Raw genomic sequence first — 19,683 nt, 5'->3', positions numbered from 1 at the left:
TCCTTTCCCACAGAACTTTTCTCGTTCAGCTCTGCTCTTTTCTCTGTGGAACACGTGTCCTAGTTTTCACATGGAGAGCTTTGACCCTCAGTGTTTTATGATAATGGAGCTGTCGCCACGGGAGGCCAGTCCGCCATGACAAACTAAATGATTGCAAAGCGAGTGAGTGGGACTGAAAACAGCAAGAGGAGTCTTAGGAGCTTATCAAATAGCTTCAATTTAACTGTCATTGGCATGCCTCATTAAGTATTGCCAGACATTTGTATGGTACCATTCATCTAGGGACCCCAGTGTCTTACAAACAACTCTGAGATAGGGAACATTTTCCACACTTTTATGGACCTGTAATGGCGCTGGGTCACAAGGTCGTGTCACATACTGGTGTCAGAAGGAGAAACCAGATTCCTTCATGCCCTATGCCAAGCTCTGGCTAGTATAGCCCATTCACAAGTCTAGTCCAGACTCTTGTAATCAGTGTGTTTTAGTTGTAGCTGGAGAAGACTTGACTCACAGCTTGATCTCTCTGGACCTTTCCAACGAATCCTGGATACCTGTTTCTGAATCCTGCCACAGCCAGTTGCAGAAAAGCATGTCAGCATCAATTACTGCACAGGAAGTTTGGAATTGATGTTTTCTGTGGGTGTCTTATTCCTGTGCTGCAAAGTAAGAGCCTATTGACCCATGCCTTATTCATAACCTGATCTATGGGAAAGCAGCACTTGTGTGCGCTCACAGTTGAGCAGAGGGTTCCCAGTGTGAATGAGCAACAAGTGACTGAAAGAGGCAGCCATGTAGATGCACCTTGCTGCTGGGTGGTAATGAAAGGCCAGCAGTAGCAAAGAGTGAAAACCCCCGCAGTATCTTTAAAGGACAACTTAGTGACCGCTTCCCCGTTGCTTCTCGTGTGCTTTTTGTAAATGATGCTCTTCTCCAAAGGCATGTTTTGGCTCTGCTGCCAAATACAGCCTCAATGTGGGAACTCCTGGAGGGGTATTCTGTAGCTGCTGTGTGAGAAGACTTGCCAGGCAATAGCAATGGTCCTCCCCTAAATCTGTGTAGGGATGGACAGGGCATGATCAGGGACCCTGGTTTAATTCCTTGTTTGCCACAGGCTCCCCATATGACTCTGGGCAGGTCAGTTCACAGTCTGTAAAATGGTGGGGGCACTGAAATTTCCGTGCTGCGCAGCGGTGCTGTGAGAATAAATGCTTGGCCAGGTGCTCACATTCTCTTGATGGAGGCGGTGTAAATCCTTACATGGATAAAGTGGAGAGGGTTTTTTCTCTTCCAGTTCAGTCTGGTTGTACCTCACAATGCGCCTTCTGTGGAACCTGCCGACCCATTAACTCCTTGCTATGTGAAGAGATGGGGGCTGCTCTCCCTTTACTTATCTTCATCTCCATTTATTTTCATGTCCGATAGCAACCCCTGAAGCTTTACAGCACCCTAACTTTTCCAAGTCTGCTAAACCCCACTACAGGCTTTCCCAGTCTCTCTGCAGCTGGGAATTAGCCCAGAGGCGACTTATCTTCCTTCTGTCATGAGTTTGAACGGGAGGCACAGCATCTGTCTTTGGATGGCTGTACAAGTTTTACTGCATTAGAGGTTGTGGCTCAAGGCGTGCTTGTATCCTTGTGTTCGTCCTCTGCTGTCACTTCCTTGTATCGTTCCAGTATGGCCAGAGCTGTACATCTGGCCAAAGACGGCTTGCCCGCCTCTGCTCGTTATACCTCCGCAGGTTATTGTGCCGCGTTAGATGGAGTCATTTCCTATGCTCCGAGTAGAGAACATTGCCAATGAAACGCTCAAGTCATGGGGGACTCGAAATATTTGCTGTCAGTTGTAATGTTCTAATTACCCCCTTCAGAGAGAAGAGAGACCTTCATGAGTAAAAGGACAATTTTCCTTAATGCCATCAGCTCCATGCTCAGCCCTTAGCATAACCCTGTGTTTACAGGGTGGGATTGGAAGGGCATTAGGAGTCTCCAGGCTTAATTCCTTGTGGGTCAAGAAGTTTTGCAGAGGTGAGACTGGCGTTCCCACCCAGCTGAAAAGGGCTTCTCACCGCCCTGACCCTCAGCATTTTGGCTGTCTTGCTTGCCCCAGGGGGAGGCAAAATGAGATGAGGATCCGCACCAACTTCACCCCGTGCCCCAGGGGCCCCATCTGTTTGCCCTTGGAATCAGAGGTGGCAAAAACCTCTCAAGTCATCAAGTCCTTTCATTAGTCAAGATGAACTAATGACATGTTGAATGTCTCACCTCTGACTCCAGAGAGGTTTAAACAGCCCTACTGCTGTCCTCTCATCATTTAAGCATGATGATGCTAATTTGAGGAATGTCCTTCAGTGCACCCTGTGACCGTGGACAAGTGGTTTGTATAAACCGTGCTGGTGCCCCGCATGTGCTTGAAAGGAGGCTTTTCAGTGGTTTCCAAGTTCAAGGCCCCTGAGCATCTGGCATCGACCAGTCTCAGCACGAGGAAAATGTCCAGTCTTTCAGATCAGACTGTCAGGAGCTGCTCTGCACACCGAGACATGATTATTAGAGAGAGAGCTTCTGGTTCAGCTAAACTATTATTACAACTCATGTAAGAACAGCCCCAGCCCCCAGGCTGTCTGCGCTGTTTCTCTACTGAATTTTCCTGCATCTTTTGGGAAAACATCTTCGATGAATGAAAGGCTTTTTAAACCTCTGTCCTGGAACACAAAGGAAGCCTGTGGGACAGGGAAATATTCCAGTTTAAACAGTTTTTTGCATCTTATAGGGGGAGGTTCCTAGCCTGTCTGCTTTATGCTTTCTACCATGTTTCAACTCCTCTGCTCCATGATTTTTCTACTTTTATAACAGACTCAATGCTCATAATTCCCCACAAGGCATGCCAAGACCTTAGAAGTTTTTCAGATTTTACAGACTTGGTCTTGGACAGGTTTCACTGCAACTGCCCCAAAAACGTTCATACGTACTTGATATTATGATGGTGTCATCTTCACTCTTCTGCATTGTGTAAGGCTTTCAGGCTTTTCTCCCTTTGTATTTAATTTCAGATGGCACAGGGGAATCTATAAAATTTCAGGGAGAGGGGAGCTTTCTCCATGGCAAGCTTTTAATATAGTTTATCAGAACTGTTTAGCAAGTGAAGCTGGGAGTAATGTTTCACTGAACCAGTCTGCTGCTCTTCCCCCCCACTCCCCTGGGGAGTCTGTGCATTTTGGCTGCTTTATCTCTGTAGCTTTGGCATCCTTCTCTTTTGGTGATGTAGAAAAGCTTGCAGGACCTCAGCATTGGGATTATACCCTTGTTTCTTCTTTATACACCTTGATCTAGTGTCCTGACACCTGCTGACCTACTCTAGCAAGAGAAACCCATTTCATTGTGCAGCGAGCTGCCAAGGGAAATTGAGTTGGATCACGCGGATTTTATTTTGCAGCTATCTTCATGCACTGATGAAGGCCAGCTGATTGCATATATGCAATCCAAGATGAAGGGGGCAAGCTACTGGAAAATGTTAAATCCCGTAATAAGGAACTGTTCTTGTGATACAGAAGCATCAGTAGAATTGGGATTATCATGGTATTGCGGACTAAACTGCTGCTCCAGTGCAAGGAAGATTACCTTTTGATCTTGTTTCAGTTGATACCAGGTGATACTGTGCTCTGGGTCTTGGCTTCACTGATGGTGTTTAATGTTGGCACCATTTTTAAAGCACAGTCCAACAAACCTTTCTCCATCCAAGTAAGTAGTAACCACTGTGTCAGGTCAGTCACACAGCTGGAATACACAAGCCTGCAACAGAGATCTCCCTATCCCCAAACTATTCAACACAGCTATCCCAAAGTCTCTGCCCCTTTGGTACCAGCTTTACAAGGGCAGTCGCAGCCTGTTAAGAGCTGTTCCCTTCCTTTGCCAAAGCTGATGGCTGGAATATTTTTAGTAGCTTCAGTAATATCTAAGTGCACAAAGCAAGCTCTGCAAGTGAACACATCTGCTGGGGGATGGGGAGGGAAATAAACAGCTGAAATGTACACACAGTGTGGTTAATGTTAATTAAACACGTAACGTTTTTCATCTTGTAATCTTGCGCTGCTATGAGACTATTGCAGTAATTGACTCCTGTTGCATATTAACTCAGTTACTAAGAACCTTAAGGTTTCAAGTGGAACAAGCCCAGCACGTTTGCGAGTCCAAAGACCCTACGTCCTAAATGTGGCCCTAACTTCAGTTTGTCCCAGATTCTCTTCTGACATTCCTGTTTGAACGCCCTTACAAAAAATGGATCATCTCTTCTTTTTTCCAGTTGAAATAAACTTTTTAACTTCCTTTTTCTCTACAGGCAACAATTGGCATTGACTTTTTATCGAAAACCATGTACTTGGAGGATCGAACCGTGAGTAAGATTTTTATCATCCAGTTCTCTCTGGCTGGTTGGAAAGAATTTGGGGGGGAGGTTTGTCAGGAGGGCGGCATGCCGCATGGGGCTCTGCAGTAGCTTTGACGGTCTAGAACTGGCCCAGTATGCCAGTAAGCAAGAGATCAATGGCTTGGGTTTGGTCCCTTGCTTCTACACTTAGTAGAGGCTGACTACTATGGAGGCAATTTTCTTTAACCATTCAGGTAGCGAGTACTTCGTGAATCTCAAGAGGATGTAGTGGTGGGTTTTTTGTGTGTCGGGGCATCCCATCTTGAATTGTCCTTGCTTTGGGCGATGATGCAGAGGTCGGGGCAGAGTCAGGCAAACGCTTGTCTGTGGCAGGGTTTGAAAAGTTCTCAGATCCGATGAGGGCTCCTCTTGCCTCCAGATACTTCTGGTGCTTAGCTGGGAGCTGACTACACATTGGATCATGCCTGGAGCCCTACGTTTGCACCCGATTCCTGTTTGCTTAAGCAGGAAGAGTTTTTTGCTGCAAATATAACCCACCAGTTTATGCTTATTTACTCTGTTTAGCATAGCCCCGGTCTCTGAAATTAAATCAGCGAGCCACAGACATTAACACTGTGGTTCAAATTTAGCTCAGATCTTTAATTAAGAAATGCTGCTGCAGTGTATATATTTGTACAATGCGTACATTTCTGGTATTGGATAAACCCACAGTGAATGTGACTGGATTTAAAATGATCCGACAACGAGCATATTCTTTTTAAAAAAAAAAAAAAAGCATTTCAGGCCTTTGAATGTCTTTCCCATATGATCTGTATGTTGTTTATAGAGTATCTTGCATATTGTTTTTAGGAACTGGATGGTAAGAAATTTCAGCTTGCTCTGGCTGCATGTGATTCCCAAAGCGTTCCTTTGCATTGCTGCTAAACTTTTTTTTTCCTTTTTTTGGTGGCTTAATATCTAGCATTTTTCCTCTTTGGAAAAAAGCACATTAGCAGCTGCTCCAATGGCTTAACAGCAGCTAAAGACAGACTCAGTTAGAAGTGGCCTTCAGTCTGATTCTTCCAACCCCCACCTGCCCTACAGGTCTCCAGAGGCGACCCCTTGTGCCCTGGTGGCAGGGAAAATAGTAGCAAACCACAAACGGCTTCCATAGGCTAGCATCTACCTCAAATTTACCTTGGATTTTCCCACCCTGAGAAGGGAGCAATTGCATTCCCTGCCCTCTGGACCTGGGGAGGGAATCCAAGCAAAGCCAAACATCTTTCTAGATGAGAGACCCCACTAATTTAGCTATTGCTGGAGCCAGGGCATGGTGGGGGAGACGGCTTTTACCCCCAGCCCCCAAACAATCTGCTGCATGACTCTTATATTTTTATTTAGCTTTTTTTTAAAAAAGAAAAAAGACAGTAAAGTTTCTTTATTCTTTTATTTTTAGTGGCAGTTTTGGCTTTTCCTTTAATTTTCTCCCACCACCCCCCCACAGATCAGGTTGCAGCTCTGGGATACTGCGGGTCAGGAACGGTTCCGCAGCCTCATTCCCAGTTACATCCGCGACTCGGCTGCCGCCGTAGTAGTTTACGATATCACAAGTAGGTATATTGCACCGGGGATGACCTTTTTTTTTCTTATGTTTCTTGCTTGTTTGACTGATTTTGTTAGGTACGGTTGCAATTATGGGACACAGCAGGTCAAGAGCGGTTCAGGAGCTTGATTCCTAGCTACATTCGTGACTCCACTGTCGCAGTTGTTGTTTATGATATCACAAGTGAGTGGGGGGAATTCTGCATTTCTAATACTCTGCTCTTTCATCCTCTTAACCCGGCTTTGCATGCCCTGTCACAGTCATGTGCTCGTTCTTCATTCTGGCATGAGCGGTGTTTCCTATACCATAGTCTAGTTTAAACCAAGCACCTGATAACAGCAATAAATTGACTGACTAATCCACCTTCATGCAAAAAGAATGTTTTAACCCTTTCCCATCACGTATCTAAAGCCCTGAGCACTGCCTGGCCTTGTTGCACTTTACCGGCTCTTCTTGGGCTATCACCTCTATCTTTTGATGTGGTCTCAAACACCTGAAGCACCTGGCTATGGAGCTTTGAACTTTCCACGTTGGAGCTTTCACACTGCTAGCTGCAGCTTGCTTCGCTCCATTCTGCCCAAAATGCGGGCCCGGGCTGGGGAAGGATGTATGTTTTCATCTCCATTCTAATCTGTCACCTTCATGTTACAGTTTGTAAAGCTCCATGACTAAGTCTCTGCCCTTTTTTTTAACAATTTGCTCTTTCATTCTTTACTAAGGTACGTACGTTTTTGAGGACTAAAATGTTACTGCTTCCTCCACCCCCAAGACTTGGTTAGAGGCCCATGGAAGCGTAATAAATTTAATTTCTGAAGACACCTAACTTTGTTACAGGAGAAATTTCAACTTTCAGACATTCTTTATTTTTTTCACTGGGTAGTGACCAAGTGAAATAGTCTGAATCAACACAAATGCAAAATGGGCTTATGAATAAAAAGGATAAGTACTAGAACAGTATGGCAGGAATTATGGTTTTTTTAGCTACAAACTTACTTAAATTGTCGTAAGCACACTTTTTTTTTTCCAATTAAGCTAAAATTACAGGTTAGCTGTGAACTTCAGATTTCTACTGACCTGATGGGTCCAGCACTCCTAAGTACTAAAGCAAAGCTTTATGGTGTTGGCCAATGTCTGACTCTTAACTGGCAAAGACCTGCAGTATGTTTGCTATACAGTTTAAGCCATTAATAAAACTACACTTGCCAAGAATTGCAACAGGGATCTCCCTGTTTAAGCCTAAGAAAAGCCATTGGCATCTCAGATTCATTTGCAATAGAAACTCTTTAATGACAGCTGCCATGCAATTCACTTTTCCCCTGGAACACAGTGTTGCAAACAAGGTTATGGTGCATCAATAGTTAATGCCTAGCTCCTAAAAATTGTGCTTTATAGCTTTTTATTTTACTAAAGCTGCTAGAATCCGAAAAGAAAGGATTTTTTAGCAAATATAAAGTGCCAAAGGACAGGTTAAGCTTTATTTATGTTTTTAGTGTGATGCAAATGATTCTGAAATTTTTTGAGGTTGGTGTTCAAGCGAAAAGGAGTTGTTGGTAATTACCCAACCCAAATTTTGCTAAGAGAACAAACAAAAAACCAGGGACTGCACAATGATTAACCAACCCAAAGTGCATAATTGCTGTTAAATGCTTGCAAAAAGCCAAGATGCTGTAAGGATCTCCTGCTGCCGATGCTTACATTTTGATATTTAAGTCATAAAGAGATCAGAGCAAATGACAGTGTTTTCCGACTCCCCATTTTACACACAGGATGTGTTCTATGTTACAAAGAAATGGAAACTGCTATTAAAACTGTGGTAAAGTCTTTTTAGGTTGTGCCCTCAATTAAAGGCCACACATAATTGAATTAAGTTTTGTTACAGGTGCATTTAAAGGCAAAGAGTGAAATCCTAGCCCCCTTGAAACCAGTGATAAAATTCCCACTAGGTTGGCTGCAGTCAGGATTTTCAGTCAGTGATTTGTCATAGTTTTAACAAGCCAGTTCCAGAGAACATGAAGACTTATGAACACATGTTAACGGTGATCTGAAAAGACTGTTTGCAGTGACGCCCATCCCATTGTCCTGTTTCTTGCTAGATGTAAACTCATTCCAGCAAACCACAAAATGGATTGATGATGTCAGAACGGAACGGGGCAGTGATGTCATCATTATGCTAGTGGGAAATAAAACAGATCTAGCGGATAAGAGGTATGGCAAATAACTCACTTTTTCATGTTTTTGACTTGTATGGCCAGTCTGCTGCAGTTTTCCTCAGAGAGCGTTCTTTTTTTAAAAGTACATTTTTCATCTAAAATTTAATTTGCTTAGATTTATACCAAAGATGAGATGAATAGAAACGGTCTTGAACTTCTTAAATTTTACTTAAAACATTAAACTTCTTTTTGTCTTGATTGTGAACACACAGTATTGCACTTTGAAGGAAAAAACAGAATGAGCATGGTCAGGGAAAGGATTGGCCCAGTTTTAAGTTGAGCGAAATAAAAAAATAACAAGCAGCATCAGCGACGATCAGTACACTAGGTTATTACTGCTCCAATGTAATAATCTGGATTGAACACCATTGAGTTTAAATGATCTTGTACCCCCTTAAACATCATGCCACTTGAAGTCCACACTTGGCTTGGGTCTTTATTTGAAGGAACAATTTCTCTTGAATTGAGTGACTACAACTGTAAGTTGAGTGGAATTTTTATCCACACTAATATCAAATGCTTGTGACTTTTGTACTGGTATTTAAACATTATTACCTGTTCATGGTGTAAGCGGATGTATGGCATCTTAATGGTAGTACCCTTAAGAATATACCGTTATTGTATCTTTGGACTGGGCTAAAAACTAAATATCCTGACAACAGTTTACCCTGTATCATAATGGAATATGTTGTAAGCTTGGGCCCAGGGCAAAGCTGTCAGGTTGGATGTGTTAAGTCCCTTAGCATGTTGCTGTAGATTCCCTTTGACCCTTGAAACAAAGTCTTTTGCTGTTGAGTTGACTGAGCGTGGATGTTCAAAACTGATCTGCCAATGCTTATAATAGCTTGAAAACCTAACATAGTAGTGCTTTGCTAAACATTGCTCATTAGAGTAACCCATAAAAGAGAACTGATCAAGCCGTTTAAGTATAGTTTCCTGGCAAGGGACTTCAGCAGCCAGCAACCATCCTAACTTTGTCATCAAAGGGCTGAGAGTTGCTATTTTGAACTGATGCTTTTGTAACATCCAGTGAAGTAGGTGGTTGTCTACAAAAGCCTTTGCCTCTCAAAAACAGTAAGTCTCTAAGGTGCCGCCCTGCCCTACTGTCTGCCATTTTGAACTAGGTGTATAGAAACCCAACTCGTGTTGAAGTATAGTACAATTCTTACAGTGGTAGCTGTCCTCAGCCAGCTTGAGTATCTGTTGGTTGCATTATAGTGGATAACTGGTGCGGGGGTATGGGTGGGTTTTTTGTCAGCCTGTTTGCTTCTTTGCATCTAATGCCATGTTATCTTCCCCAGGCAAGTGTCCATTGAGGAAGGAGAAAGAAAAGCCAAAGAGCTGAATGTAATGTTCATTGAAACTAGTGCAAAAGCAGGATACAATGTAAAACAGGTAAGTGACCACCGGCCAGCGTATGTTGAGCTACAGTGCTTGTTCTCTGCATGATCAACCAGAACATGGAGTGCTCCTTGGCCGTGGGAATAGAGTAGCCTGCTCAAGTACACTGGGACATGTATTCTCCATTCCATGTTCAGCAGATAAGCCTTCAGTTTGAAATGGTCATTTGCGGCACAGCAGGTAGAAGGAGAAGTGGTAAATCTCACGTATTCATCTCAGGGCAGAAGGAAGAATCTGGGCTTGAAACTGTTCGTTCCCAGAGTCTGGTTGCTCTAAGGCTAGCATTACAGGTTATGATGGCTGGGACTTTGGGTCCTGTGACTGCACTACTAGTTGGCTGTGTGACCTTGCCCAAGCCAGTCAGACTTAATGGTGTTTCCCAGTGTGGCTTAAATGTTGTGCAGTTATTTGGAAGGGCCTGTAAATGTAGATGTTTCTGGAAAATTTCCCCATTTCCTGCAGCTGGATAGAGGAAAATCTACTGGAAGACCTCCCAGTCGGGCAGGCTGATGTAGCAGCTTTTGATCGGCTGAGGTTTTTTTATGTTGCAAGATGGGATGTAGCTCATTAAAAACCATACTGTCAAATGATGCTTTTAATGCCCGCTGTACTACTAATTAGTAGTTGGTACTACTGCCAAACTAATACTTCAGCTACAAAGTGCCCTCGGTATGTCAAACAGCAGCTAGTTCTCACATATCTTAAACGGGGAGTCAACTTGAAACGTAAAGCAAATTAAGCCCGGTGCTAAGTGTGAAGGCCCACAGTTCATAAGGCCTTGTGAAGAGAAAATCCATTTAAATAAATCCAGGAGATACCAAGCTGCGTTCTCCAGCCAGAGCTTGATTTCTAACTTGGGCTTGGAGATGGTGGTTGAATCAAGTGAGCACAGTGTAGTGCTTATATAGGATGGGCTATGCAGGTTGTTTTCACTGTTGATGAAGAATGGTAGTGACTGCATATTTCTATACATGACCCCTTTTTGGAGTGGGACTAGGCCACAGTTCTTCTCTAATGAAGGGGAGATTCTGTCCAGGCTTCAAAACCCAGCTGATGCTGTTTTGAGTGTTGGCTGGAATGGTGTAGGGACTGGAAGGAACAATGAATCGCAGAAAAGCAGGGCTAGCAGGGGCATCTAGTCCAACCTCCTGCTCAAGGCAGGAGCCAGCCCTAAGTAAACCATTCCAAACAATCATTCCTAAGCCTTTAAACCAAGTCCCTTGCACTGGAAAGCATTTACCCAGAGTCCTAACATTTTTCCACTCCTAACATGTATGAAGGGTCACCTAATACACTACAGCTGCAAGACATCCTGGGCTTTTGGGGGTGAGGGGTGCAGCCCTTTAATTAGAGCAGCTCCAAGAGCTGCTCTAAGCAAAGCGCCCAGAGCGTCTCGTGTATCAGCACTCCTGCACTGAAAAATGGCAGCGGGCATGCTTTAACCTAAAGCTTGTTGAACGAGCTTTAGTTAAAGCTCCCCCACCACCATTTTTCCAGTGCAGGTAAGCTAATACACATTATGCTGAAGTCTAGAGTGCAGTAATTACCGTGCTGCAGCAGACTTGCTTAATCAGGTTTGCTCCAACATGCTGTAATTATAGCGCATCCAAGCAGCCTCGCTGCATGTATATAGGTGCCCCCTGTGCTAACCAGCCAGATGCATCATACCACAGATCAAAGCTGGGGAGACCAATGGCCTGCTGTTCCTCTGACAAGAAAGAAATTATTGGATAATATATGCTCACCACACCTAGGAAGGGGACAGCTGGACAGTTGCAAGCTGGGTCCTCGATGCAGGCAATAGTTTAGAAGATTATGCTGGCAGGAGACTTCTATGATATATCTAAGTTTCATCTTGACATAAAATGTGAGTATTGTAGTGAATAAAACAATGCACTTATACTGACCACACCACAATGATCATATAGCTGATTGTACTGGAAAGGTAGATCCATTTCATTTAATGTCTTAAAGACAAACTTCAGCTTCTTGTACGCTCTAGCTCCACTGTTATTGAGGGGCAAGTTACTCCACTTATCACTGGTAAGAACGTTCACACAGGCAGTTACCACTGAGGACCTATAAATTCATGCCCTTGCTAACCTTGTATTTTGTTTGTGTGCCATCCTCTAAGACCAAAGAAGCCCAGAGAGATCATTTGACAACTGGAGGATGGATTTTCCTTTGGGTTTTGATCAAAGACAGATTTCAATTTTTAGGGTCTTTTTTAAAGCTGCTTTTCCAATTCTGTGAAAGAACCTTCCTGCAATTTCTGTTTTTCTCCAGTCTAATCAGTACCTGCTACCATAGTCTCCATAGAAAAGACTCTTCAGTTAATCACCTGCTTCTCCATTTTCTGTGCTTTTCTTCAAATAATCTTGGATTATTTTCCTTTGGTGCAAACAGAAATTCTTCTCTAAACAAAGTAGGGAAACTTGTGATGGCTATAAGTCCTAGGTCTGCAAAAAGCACTTTTTTTACTAAGACAACATGAATGGAGGCAGTCAAGTTTGACCTTCCTCTGACTGATAACTTCTGTTCATAATAAAGTGCTGTGTGTTGGCTCTGCAGAATAATTACTGTCAAACTTAATCTTCCTACAGGAAGGTGATTCAAGTGTCAAATTGTTTTACATTTGGTTATATAAAGTGAAACGCATTTATATAAAAAATCCAGGTCATTTAGTGCTGAATATCAATCTTTAGACTATAAGGGACTTTTAAAACAGTGGCATATCATTCATTTGTCCATTTTGGGATTAGAAATTCAGACTTTAGCATCTTATATAGCATGCTGTTTTGGTGTTGCATAGTACCCATGTGCATCGATTAAGCAATATGAAGTGATCTTTTTCCATTCAAAATGTTTCACACTGTTTGGACTCTTGTAACTTCATTGTTCCAGCTCTGGGTTTGTTGTCAGGATCTCCTTCAGAAGCCGTCTAGGCAGTCGCAGAGGCCTGGCAGGCTACAGCTCTGTTTCCAATCCACCCTTATCAAAGAGTCATCTTCCAGTATCTGTATACTCTGCTCTGCCTTTGGAGTAGGAGAACGTGCAGATTGCTCTGCTGGAACAGTGGGTAACCTCAGCTAGGTAGAAACTCTATTCTTGTAGTATTAGATCTTTCAGTCATTTGTTTCCAGTACCCCTGACTTCTAAGGTGGCGACACTCGCACCTTATGGTGCATTAGGATTATAGGAAAATAGAGCTAGAAGGACTCAATGGGTTCATCTAGTCAAGCCCCCTGCTCAAGGCAGGACTGTCCCTAACTAAACATCCCAGCCAAGTGTCTGTCCAACCTGCTCTTGAAAGTTGCAGGGATGGAGATACCACAGCTTCTCTAGGTAGCCCCTTCCAGTGCTTGACCACTCTCAAAGTCTCTCCTAATCTCCAACCTAACTTTCTTATGTTGCAGCTTGAGGCCAAGCTCCTAGTCCTGTCCCTTACTGTTGCAGAGAAAAGCTGATCTTCTTCTTCTTTCCAATTGCCCTTCAGGTATTTGAAGACTTACAAATCCCCTCAATTGTCTCTGTTCCAGACTAAATAACCCTAGTTCTTTCAGGCTTTGGGAAGGCCTTGTGGCTGGCAGATATGCTAGCTTGGAGGTCTGGATACAAGAGGCTTTCCCAGTAGCCTGGTGGTTCCATCTCCTTGTTCACTTGTTGCTCTCCTGAAGGAGGGATCTCCCGAATCAGCTGATGGGACAAGTCCCCTCCTTTTAGCTACAGGTCGGCAGGTGAGCCTGCAGCACAGATTCTTTCTCTTATGGCTGGGAGAGAAACTTGGATAAAGGTACAGCCTTCTCTGGGCATGCAGATCCTCTATGTTTGACACTCTTGCCTTGGAAAAGAGGGCTGCCAGGCCCCGTGGCTTGGAGAATGGACTTTCCAATAGCACGTGAACAGTAGGGGGACACTCGCTCCTCTAAAATAATTGCATCAAAGTGAAATGATTCGTTCGTCCTGCCCTGGATTTCCTGTAAGGGCGGTTCAGCAAAGGTCCCTCGGTCTCTTTGAGAGCTCAGGTCTGAGGGGAGGAATGATTGCAACTTTGATTTGCAGAATAGTTAATCTGTTCGTTGACCTTAAGCAGGGCTTAGTCTTGAGACTTGCTTTTTCCTATCAGACCTGTGGTGTTTTTCTGTTGAGTCTTAGCGTGTTTCATGCCTAGGATACATGAGCGAGGTCTCTTTAAAGCATCCACGTGGTGCACTCTGCCTATGTTATGGAAGAACTACAGGCTGAATGTGGCATTGGTTGGTGTGGCATTTAGCAATAAGGATTTCTCATGGCTGGGGTTCAAGGGCAGCAGCCTGGTCTACAGAGCTGGCAGAGTTCAGCAGCTTGGCCCTTGCTACCATCCCTTCATTTTTGTTTGTTCGATGGGGAGGAATTGCCCTCTGAATCATACAACTGTGCCCAAGAAGCAGGACTGGGGCAAATCATTCTTTTCTGGTCCCTGCAGCACTGAGGCAACAGATTATCATGCAGACTCTCAACGTGGGCACTGACTTCCCTGCCCTTCCCGTATGGCTGAATGGGCTAGAAGGGAGAGGGGATGTCACAGACAGAAAGGGTTGAGACCTCGGTCTAAAGGAAGTGCTACCTAGAGACCCCAGCACTGCTTACATTCCACCAAATCCAGCAGTGAAGCCACCCCTGAGAGAATGGGGGTGAACCTCTATGGGGGGTAAGTCACAACGTTTTGTGCCATCGCTTCTCATCCATCGAGGTAGCTGTTTGCTAAAGGTTAATCAGCTAAGACCTGCTCCCCGGTGATATGAGAGCAATAACCACCTACTGGGAGCTACCCTGGGATAGCTGCCCTGTCTATCCATTCCTGATCCAGGTAAAAAGCTCACTGGTAACAAAACCAGTGGACATTAGGATGGGATACAGTGTACAGTAGGATATGTCCATATCCTGTTAGTGACTGCTCAGCTGTCACGGGGCAGGGAGAGCAGGGGAAGCCAGGTGACTGAAGTGTCAAGGGGCTGGGGCTTCTTGCTTGGGCCATAGAAGAGCTAGGTCAGAGCTAGGGGTGGAGGACCCAGGAAGGTAAAATGGGAGAGCAGTATTGGGTAAAAGACTTTTGTCATGCCCATTGCTCTTTCATGCCCTGGCATTTCTCTCCCTGCCTTCAGAAGGGCATGGATACTCCCCCCGTGTATGCAGCTGCCTGTTAAATGTTTCAGTCTGGCAGAGTCGGTTATCTTGCTGTAGGAACAGAAGATACTGTGAAGGACTGAGGCCCCTGCGTACAACCCTGCTTTCTAGCTATCACCATCAAGTTCCCTAATTGGATTTATTCACACATGCTCCAGCTGATAAGCCCCAAGGTTAATAAAAGGGAAAGTGGATTTCCTTAGTTGCCAGTTTCCCTTTTTATTACTCCCACTATTTAGGGGGAAAATGGAGTGAGAGGCTTAATTTTGTTCCTGGCCATAATGTAAAGAAGAGGATTACTGCATTTTCAAACGCTTATCCCTGCTGTCAACAGCTTGGTTCAAATGCCCTAATCCAATTGGTTCCCATCAACTGATTTTTTTTTTTTGGTTTTTTTTCTTTTCTTTTGAAAGAAAAATCTTAATTTTAACTGACTGTGACCTTGACGTTCGGTGTTAAGGAATGTGCTGGAGGGGCCAGTCTTGCGCTGGCAAGGGAAGCACTTCTCCTTTTCACTAATGTAACTCTTCCTTTCTTTAGGATCTCAAAGTGGCTTTCAGCAGGTCAGCAGAGGACGTTTGCTCAGCCTTGTAGCAGTCTGGTAGAGCTGGCAGTGTAGGGCAAGGCAAAGATGAAACCTCAGTGAACCTGGCCTAAATTCCTAGGATTTAGGCTTTTTCCACTGCAGGGCAAGAGTACGTAGGGTGGGAGAGGGGGACACCACAGAGTAGTTGATCTGGGGCAGATCCATACTCATGTACCTCATAGTAACTGCTTTGCAAGGCACATCTTTGAGCTGTTGTACGCTACTTGTGTCGGCAAGTTTTGCTGCATCCATCTTTTCCCTTCTCTCATTCTCTACATCAAGGCTGTTCAGCTGCTGGCCCACACACTGCACATGGCCTCCAAGGGGTTAACCTGCACCCCCTCAACTCTTGATCCCAGTCACTGCTGCTGCTCCTCCAGGCTCCCGCTCCCTCCACTGGGTTTCAATGCCTGTCCCCACCCCTGGGTGTGTAGGGCAAGGTGGCACAGTTCATGGGCTGATTCTGACACCGGGCAGCAAGGAGGGCACCTGGGAACCTCGCACGGTGTGCCAGCATAGTACAGCGGGGGAGAGCTTGGCATGCTGTGCAGCGGGGCAGGCACACAGCACAGTGTCCCATACTGTACCATGGGTCATATACGGCCCCATGCTAGCAGATGGCAAGGGCGCTGCCCTGGGGCAGTATGGGACACATGGTGCTATGTGCAGGGTGAGGGGCCACTGACAGGGGTACCCACTCTGCAGTAAGAAGCACCCCCCGCAGCGTTTGGCCTGGGGGATGTGCAGCCCCTGGCCACTCAAGTTCGGCAGTCCTGCTCCAGATCGTTGCTGATCCTCTATATGCTGGTCCAGCTGTGGATCCTTGAAGTACCCCATTATGCCCATCCATTAGCTTGTTGAATACAGATCTTTTCTTCGTTCTTCTCTTGATCATCTTCTAATCCGCCTTAGACGTTTACCTTTAACCTCGTAGCTTCTTACCATCACCTTGCCTGGGATTTTGCCCAAGGCTCTTTTAAAGGTCTCTTAGTTCTTCTGAGCCTGTAACAGTTCTGGCCAACTTCCCCAGACAGGAATAAGATGAATGACAGGGTTAGCCCCACACGACCCAGAGGAAGAGACAGGAATTAATTCTGCTTGTGTAGGAACTTGTTTTGCTTAATTCCCATGGAGGAACGGGGCTTAGATCACTTGTGGTTACCCGGGCTCTGCCTCTAGGCATAGAAGCCCATTCTGGGACTCAAGGAAGGTCTCTTCCCTAACATGAGTTGTGGCCCAGAAGCTGAAGCCAGCAGACATTTATGACCTGTTACATGGAGGGGGCAAGAAGAGGTGCAGATTGAGCGTGTCTAAGTTAAACAGTAGAGGGAGCTTTATGTGGGAGGAGACTGGGGTTCTCCATTTGAGAATCCCTTAAGGGCACTGCAAGTAAAACAGCACTATGTATGTAAAAGGATCATTCTATTCGCATATCACTTGACACCTGTTTTTCACAGTGTGAACGCCTCTGCATGGGGTGAGCTCGGCCTGGGGCCTGCCAGCTCCTCTCCCCATCACTTTGCTGCCCGCTGGTCTGGTAGCTAAGTGTTGCGATTGCTGAGAGGTATCTTTGTTAGCAGCTCAGCCCTTTCATTGCATTCCTCGCATGCTCTTGGCTGGTAACTTGTTGCTTTTCTATTCTGTGCCAGCATCTCCTCTCTTGACACCTCTGTCACGTCTTCTCTGAGTGGAAGGTCTTTCTGGGGCTGAGAGAGAAAATGATTGTCGTTGAGCTTCCTAACCCCGGAGCCCTGCTGATTCTTACAGTCACCGTAAATGTTTCTGGTGCTTTCGAGACGGCAAGATCTCCAAAGCAGGGAAATTAATGTGGGGAGGAGCTGTTTCTTGTCTAAAGTTTGGGCTATTCAAGCTTCTTGCATTCGCTGCATTGGAGATGGTAAAGCTAGCAGGCCTGTCTTTCAGCAGAGATCTGGACCTGTAGGGCTTGTCCAAACCACCCCTGCAGCGTGTTCTGGCCACGCCAGACCTGAGTACATCGTACCTACTGAAATGCTCCAACCCTAGTTGTTGATTGCTGTGTCTGCTGTCAAGTATCCATCTCTGGCAAACTGCTACCAGGGACTAGCAATCTCACTGTGTACCCATGCATGGGCAAACCCCTCCTAGTCAGGCCATACCACAGCCATGGTGTGGACAAGCACATAGAAATGACTTCCTGCCCTTTGGGCAGGGGGCTGGACTTGATGATCTCTCGAGGTCCCTTCCAGCCCTGATGTCTATGAAATCTATGAAAATCTATGAAGGGGCCACATGTGGGTGCTACAAGGGAACAGAGGCTGCCATTTCTTCTCATGGATGATCCAGCACCTATAAGAGACTTGCAGACCCTTAAGATTGTGACTGCCTGTATTCAAATTGGATGTCACCATGATGATGAGACACCAGTCCTGACCTGGGTAATTCTGTCTAGTAGTGCATTTCCATCAAATATCCAGAGGTTTGTCCCAGAGGCAGCAATGTGATGTGAGACTTTGTTTAGCAGGACTCCACTGAAGAAGCATATTGTGTTGAGTAGTTAAAGGTAAAAGAAACACTGGCAGGAGCAAAGACTTGGTAGAGCAGTGGATTCAGAAAGTGCCAGTAGCATGTGCGACCATATGTGGCTTGTCTCAAGGTCACTGCTGAAGGAGAAGAAAGCATTGCGATTCTGGAGGAGCCGGGCACACAGATGATACTAGACTTCTAAGACTGCTAGAGGCAGAGAAGATGGGAGCCTAATTAGTTTCTTGAATCACTGGCTATAAATACTTGTGAATCTTCAGAAGGATGATTGATTTTTCTTCTCTCCTTTTTTTTTAAGAAAGGTTTTTAGTAGACTCAGTGTAAAAAGTAAATAAATGATGGGATTGGCCAAGCCACAACCCCTGAATAGCTGGGACTGGATAGCAAAAAATATCCTGCCAGCCCTGAAAGAGAGACGAGAGATGGTTCTGGGGACTCGGAGACTTTCTCACCCAGACTTCATACTTCCTAGCCAGGCCAAGTGCTTGGCAAGGAAGGATGCTCACAAGAGCATTTTTGAACTAGAAGGAAAAATGAGCTGGAGATTTGTTCTTTTTCTCTAGCCGAGTTCAGAAGAAAGTTGGCTGGCAGTCACGAGAGAGTGGTTGCCTGGCTGGATGCTTTGATTCAAGGACTCCCACTTGCCAAAAGCAGAGCTTTACTCTTTGCCTAATGTGTATCACTTTGGTGCTGGACAGCAAACTCTGTCCAGCCTCCTTAGCACACTGGGGAGGAACAGTCGTTCTTTTTGGATCCCATTCCCACTGCCAGTGTTGATAAACAGTACTTACCCTCAGAAACATTGACGTGCTTTGTCCACGACTGCTCTCAGTTTGTCTAGGGAATTCTGTTAAACTTGCTCCAAAACCTGCTTCTGTGTGGTTCAGGCACATGGGACACTGTTTTTCCAATGCAAGCCTCTGCTTCCACTTAAATGCAGCCCACACTGGAACAGAAGCCATCTTTGCCTGACTTGGCCTGGATGAAACAGGTTTCTTTGCAGTGAATGCACATGCACGGTGGGGATTTTGGGGCATCTAGAACAAGGACGTGCTATTGCTTAGTGTGAGGTGGGGAATGCTTTGTTGTCTTGACGTCATGTGTAGTCTGTTGCTCAGTACCGGAGAGTGATAACAAACGGACAGACGAGGCTAAGCCCTATGCAGTGTGTAGCCCCACGCTTGAAAGATTACAGCCACACGCGACTGACCCAAAGGGCTCTTCTTTCTTAACTTTGGGCTGCACATAGATAGGTGGCTGTGCCAACAGTCATACTGATTTCAGTGGCTTTTCCATACAGACGCTAACAGCCGGATGCACAAAGGCAGTTTAGGTGCCTGAATACGTTGTACATCTGGGCCTAAATTCACAATGCAAACCAGATAGCCCGAGCATCTGAAAGCAGCTCTCTATGTCCTTTAGCTCCCTGTGGAAACTGGGTCACTGGAGTGCATGGCTGCAAGCTCGGTGTTATCCAGTATGCCACTCTTCTCTCTGATTTGCCTTCAAAGGGACAGTGCCTCACACAGCCAGTGTCACAACCTAGGCTGCTCAGACATTTCTTGTCAGTTTATGTAGCAAGTCTTTGCATATCTTTAGCTAATAGCTCCTGTGGCTTCTCAGCTGCAGAAAGCAGCATGTAGGGAAACCTCCAGCCTTGCTGTCGTGATCCAGTTACTGCTAACAGGGACAGTTCAGCCTGAGATTCAAGGGAGAGGGCGAGCAAGCAGGATCATAGGATCCCGGCAAAGATAAGCATCCAATTTAGTCTTGAAGGTGTTCAGTGTAGGTGCTTGAACCACCTCCGCTGGCAGACTGTTCCAGACCTTGGGGGC

General features: G+C 45.3%; 1 protein-coding gene across 2 annotated transcripts in view; it reads left to right on the top strand.

The window, feature by feature from the left end:
- The window catches only part of RAB6A (RAB6A, member RAS oncogene family), an 80,005-nt gene that overhangs the window by 52,190 nt on the left and 8,132 nt on the right, over window positions 1-19,683 (top strand). Inside the window, exons 3-6 of one of the 2 annotated variants that reach the window (XM_019530538.1) lie at window positions 4,333-4,386; window positions 6,040-6,145; window positions 8,056-8,167; window positions 9,474-9,567. In XM_019530538.1, the coding sequence (XP_019386083.1) occupies window positions 4,333-4,386; window positions 6,040-6,145; window positions 8,056-8,167; window positions 9,474-9,567 (366 nt within the window). Of the gene's footprint in view, window positions 1-4,332; window positions 4,387-5,863; window positions 5,970-6,039; window positions 6,146-8,055; window positions 8,168-9,473; window positions 9,568-19,683 lie in introns of both variants that reach the window. The other variant, XM_019530537.1, reaches the window with a different exon arrangement.

Source organism: Crocodylus porosus, unplaced genomic scaffold (assembly GCF_001723895.1).
Source record: "Crocodylus porosus isolate Cpor-Errol unplaced genomic scaffold, CroPor_comp1, whole genome shotgun sequence".
In the NCBI taxonomy this organism is placed as follows: domain Eukaryota; kingdom Metazoa; phylum Chordata; order Crocodylia; family Crocodylidae; genus Crocodylus; species Crocodylus porosus.
The sequence above is the reverse complement of the archived record's forward strand: the minus strand, read 5'-3'. Positions and strand labels throughout refer to the sequence as shown.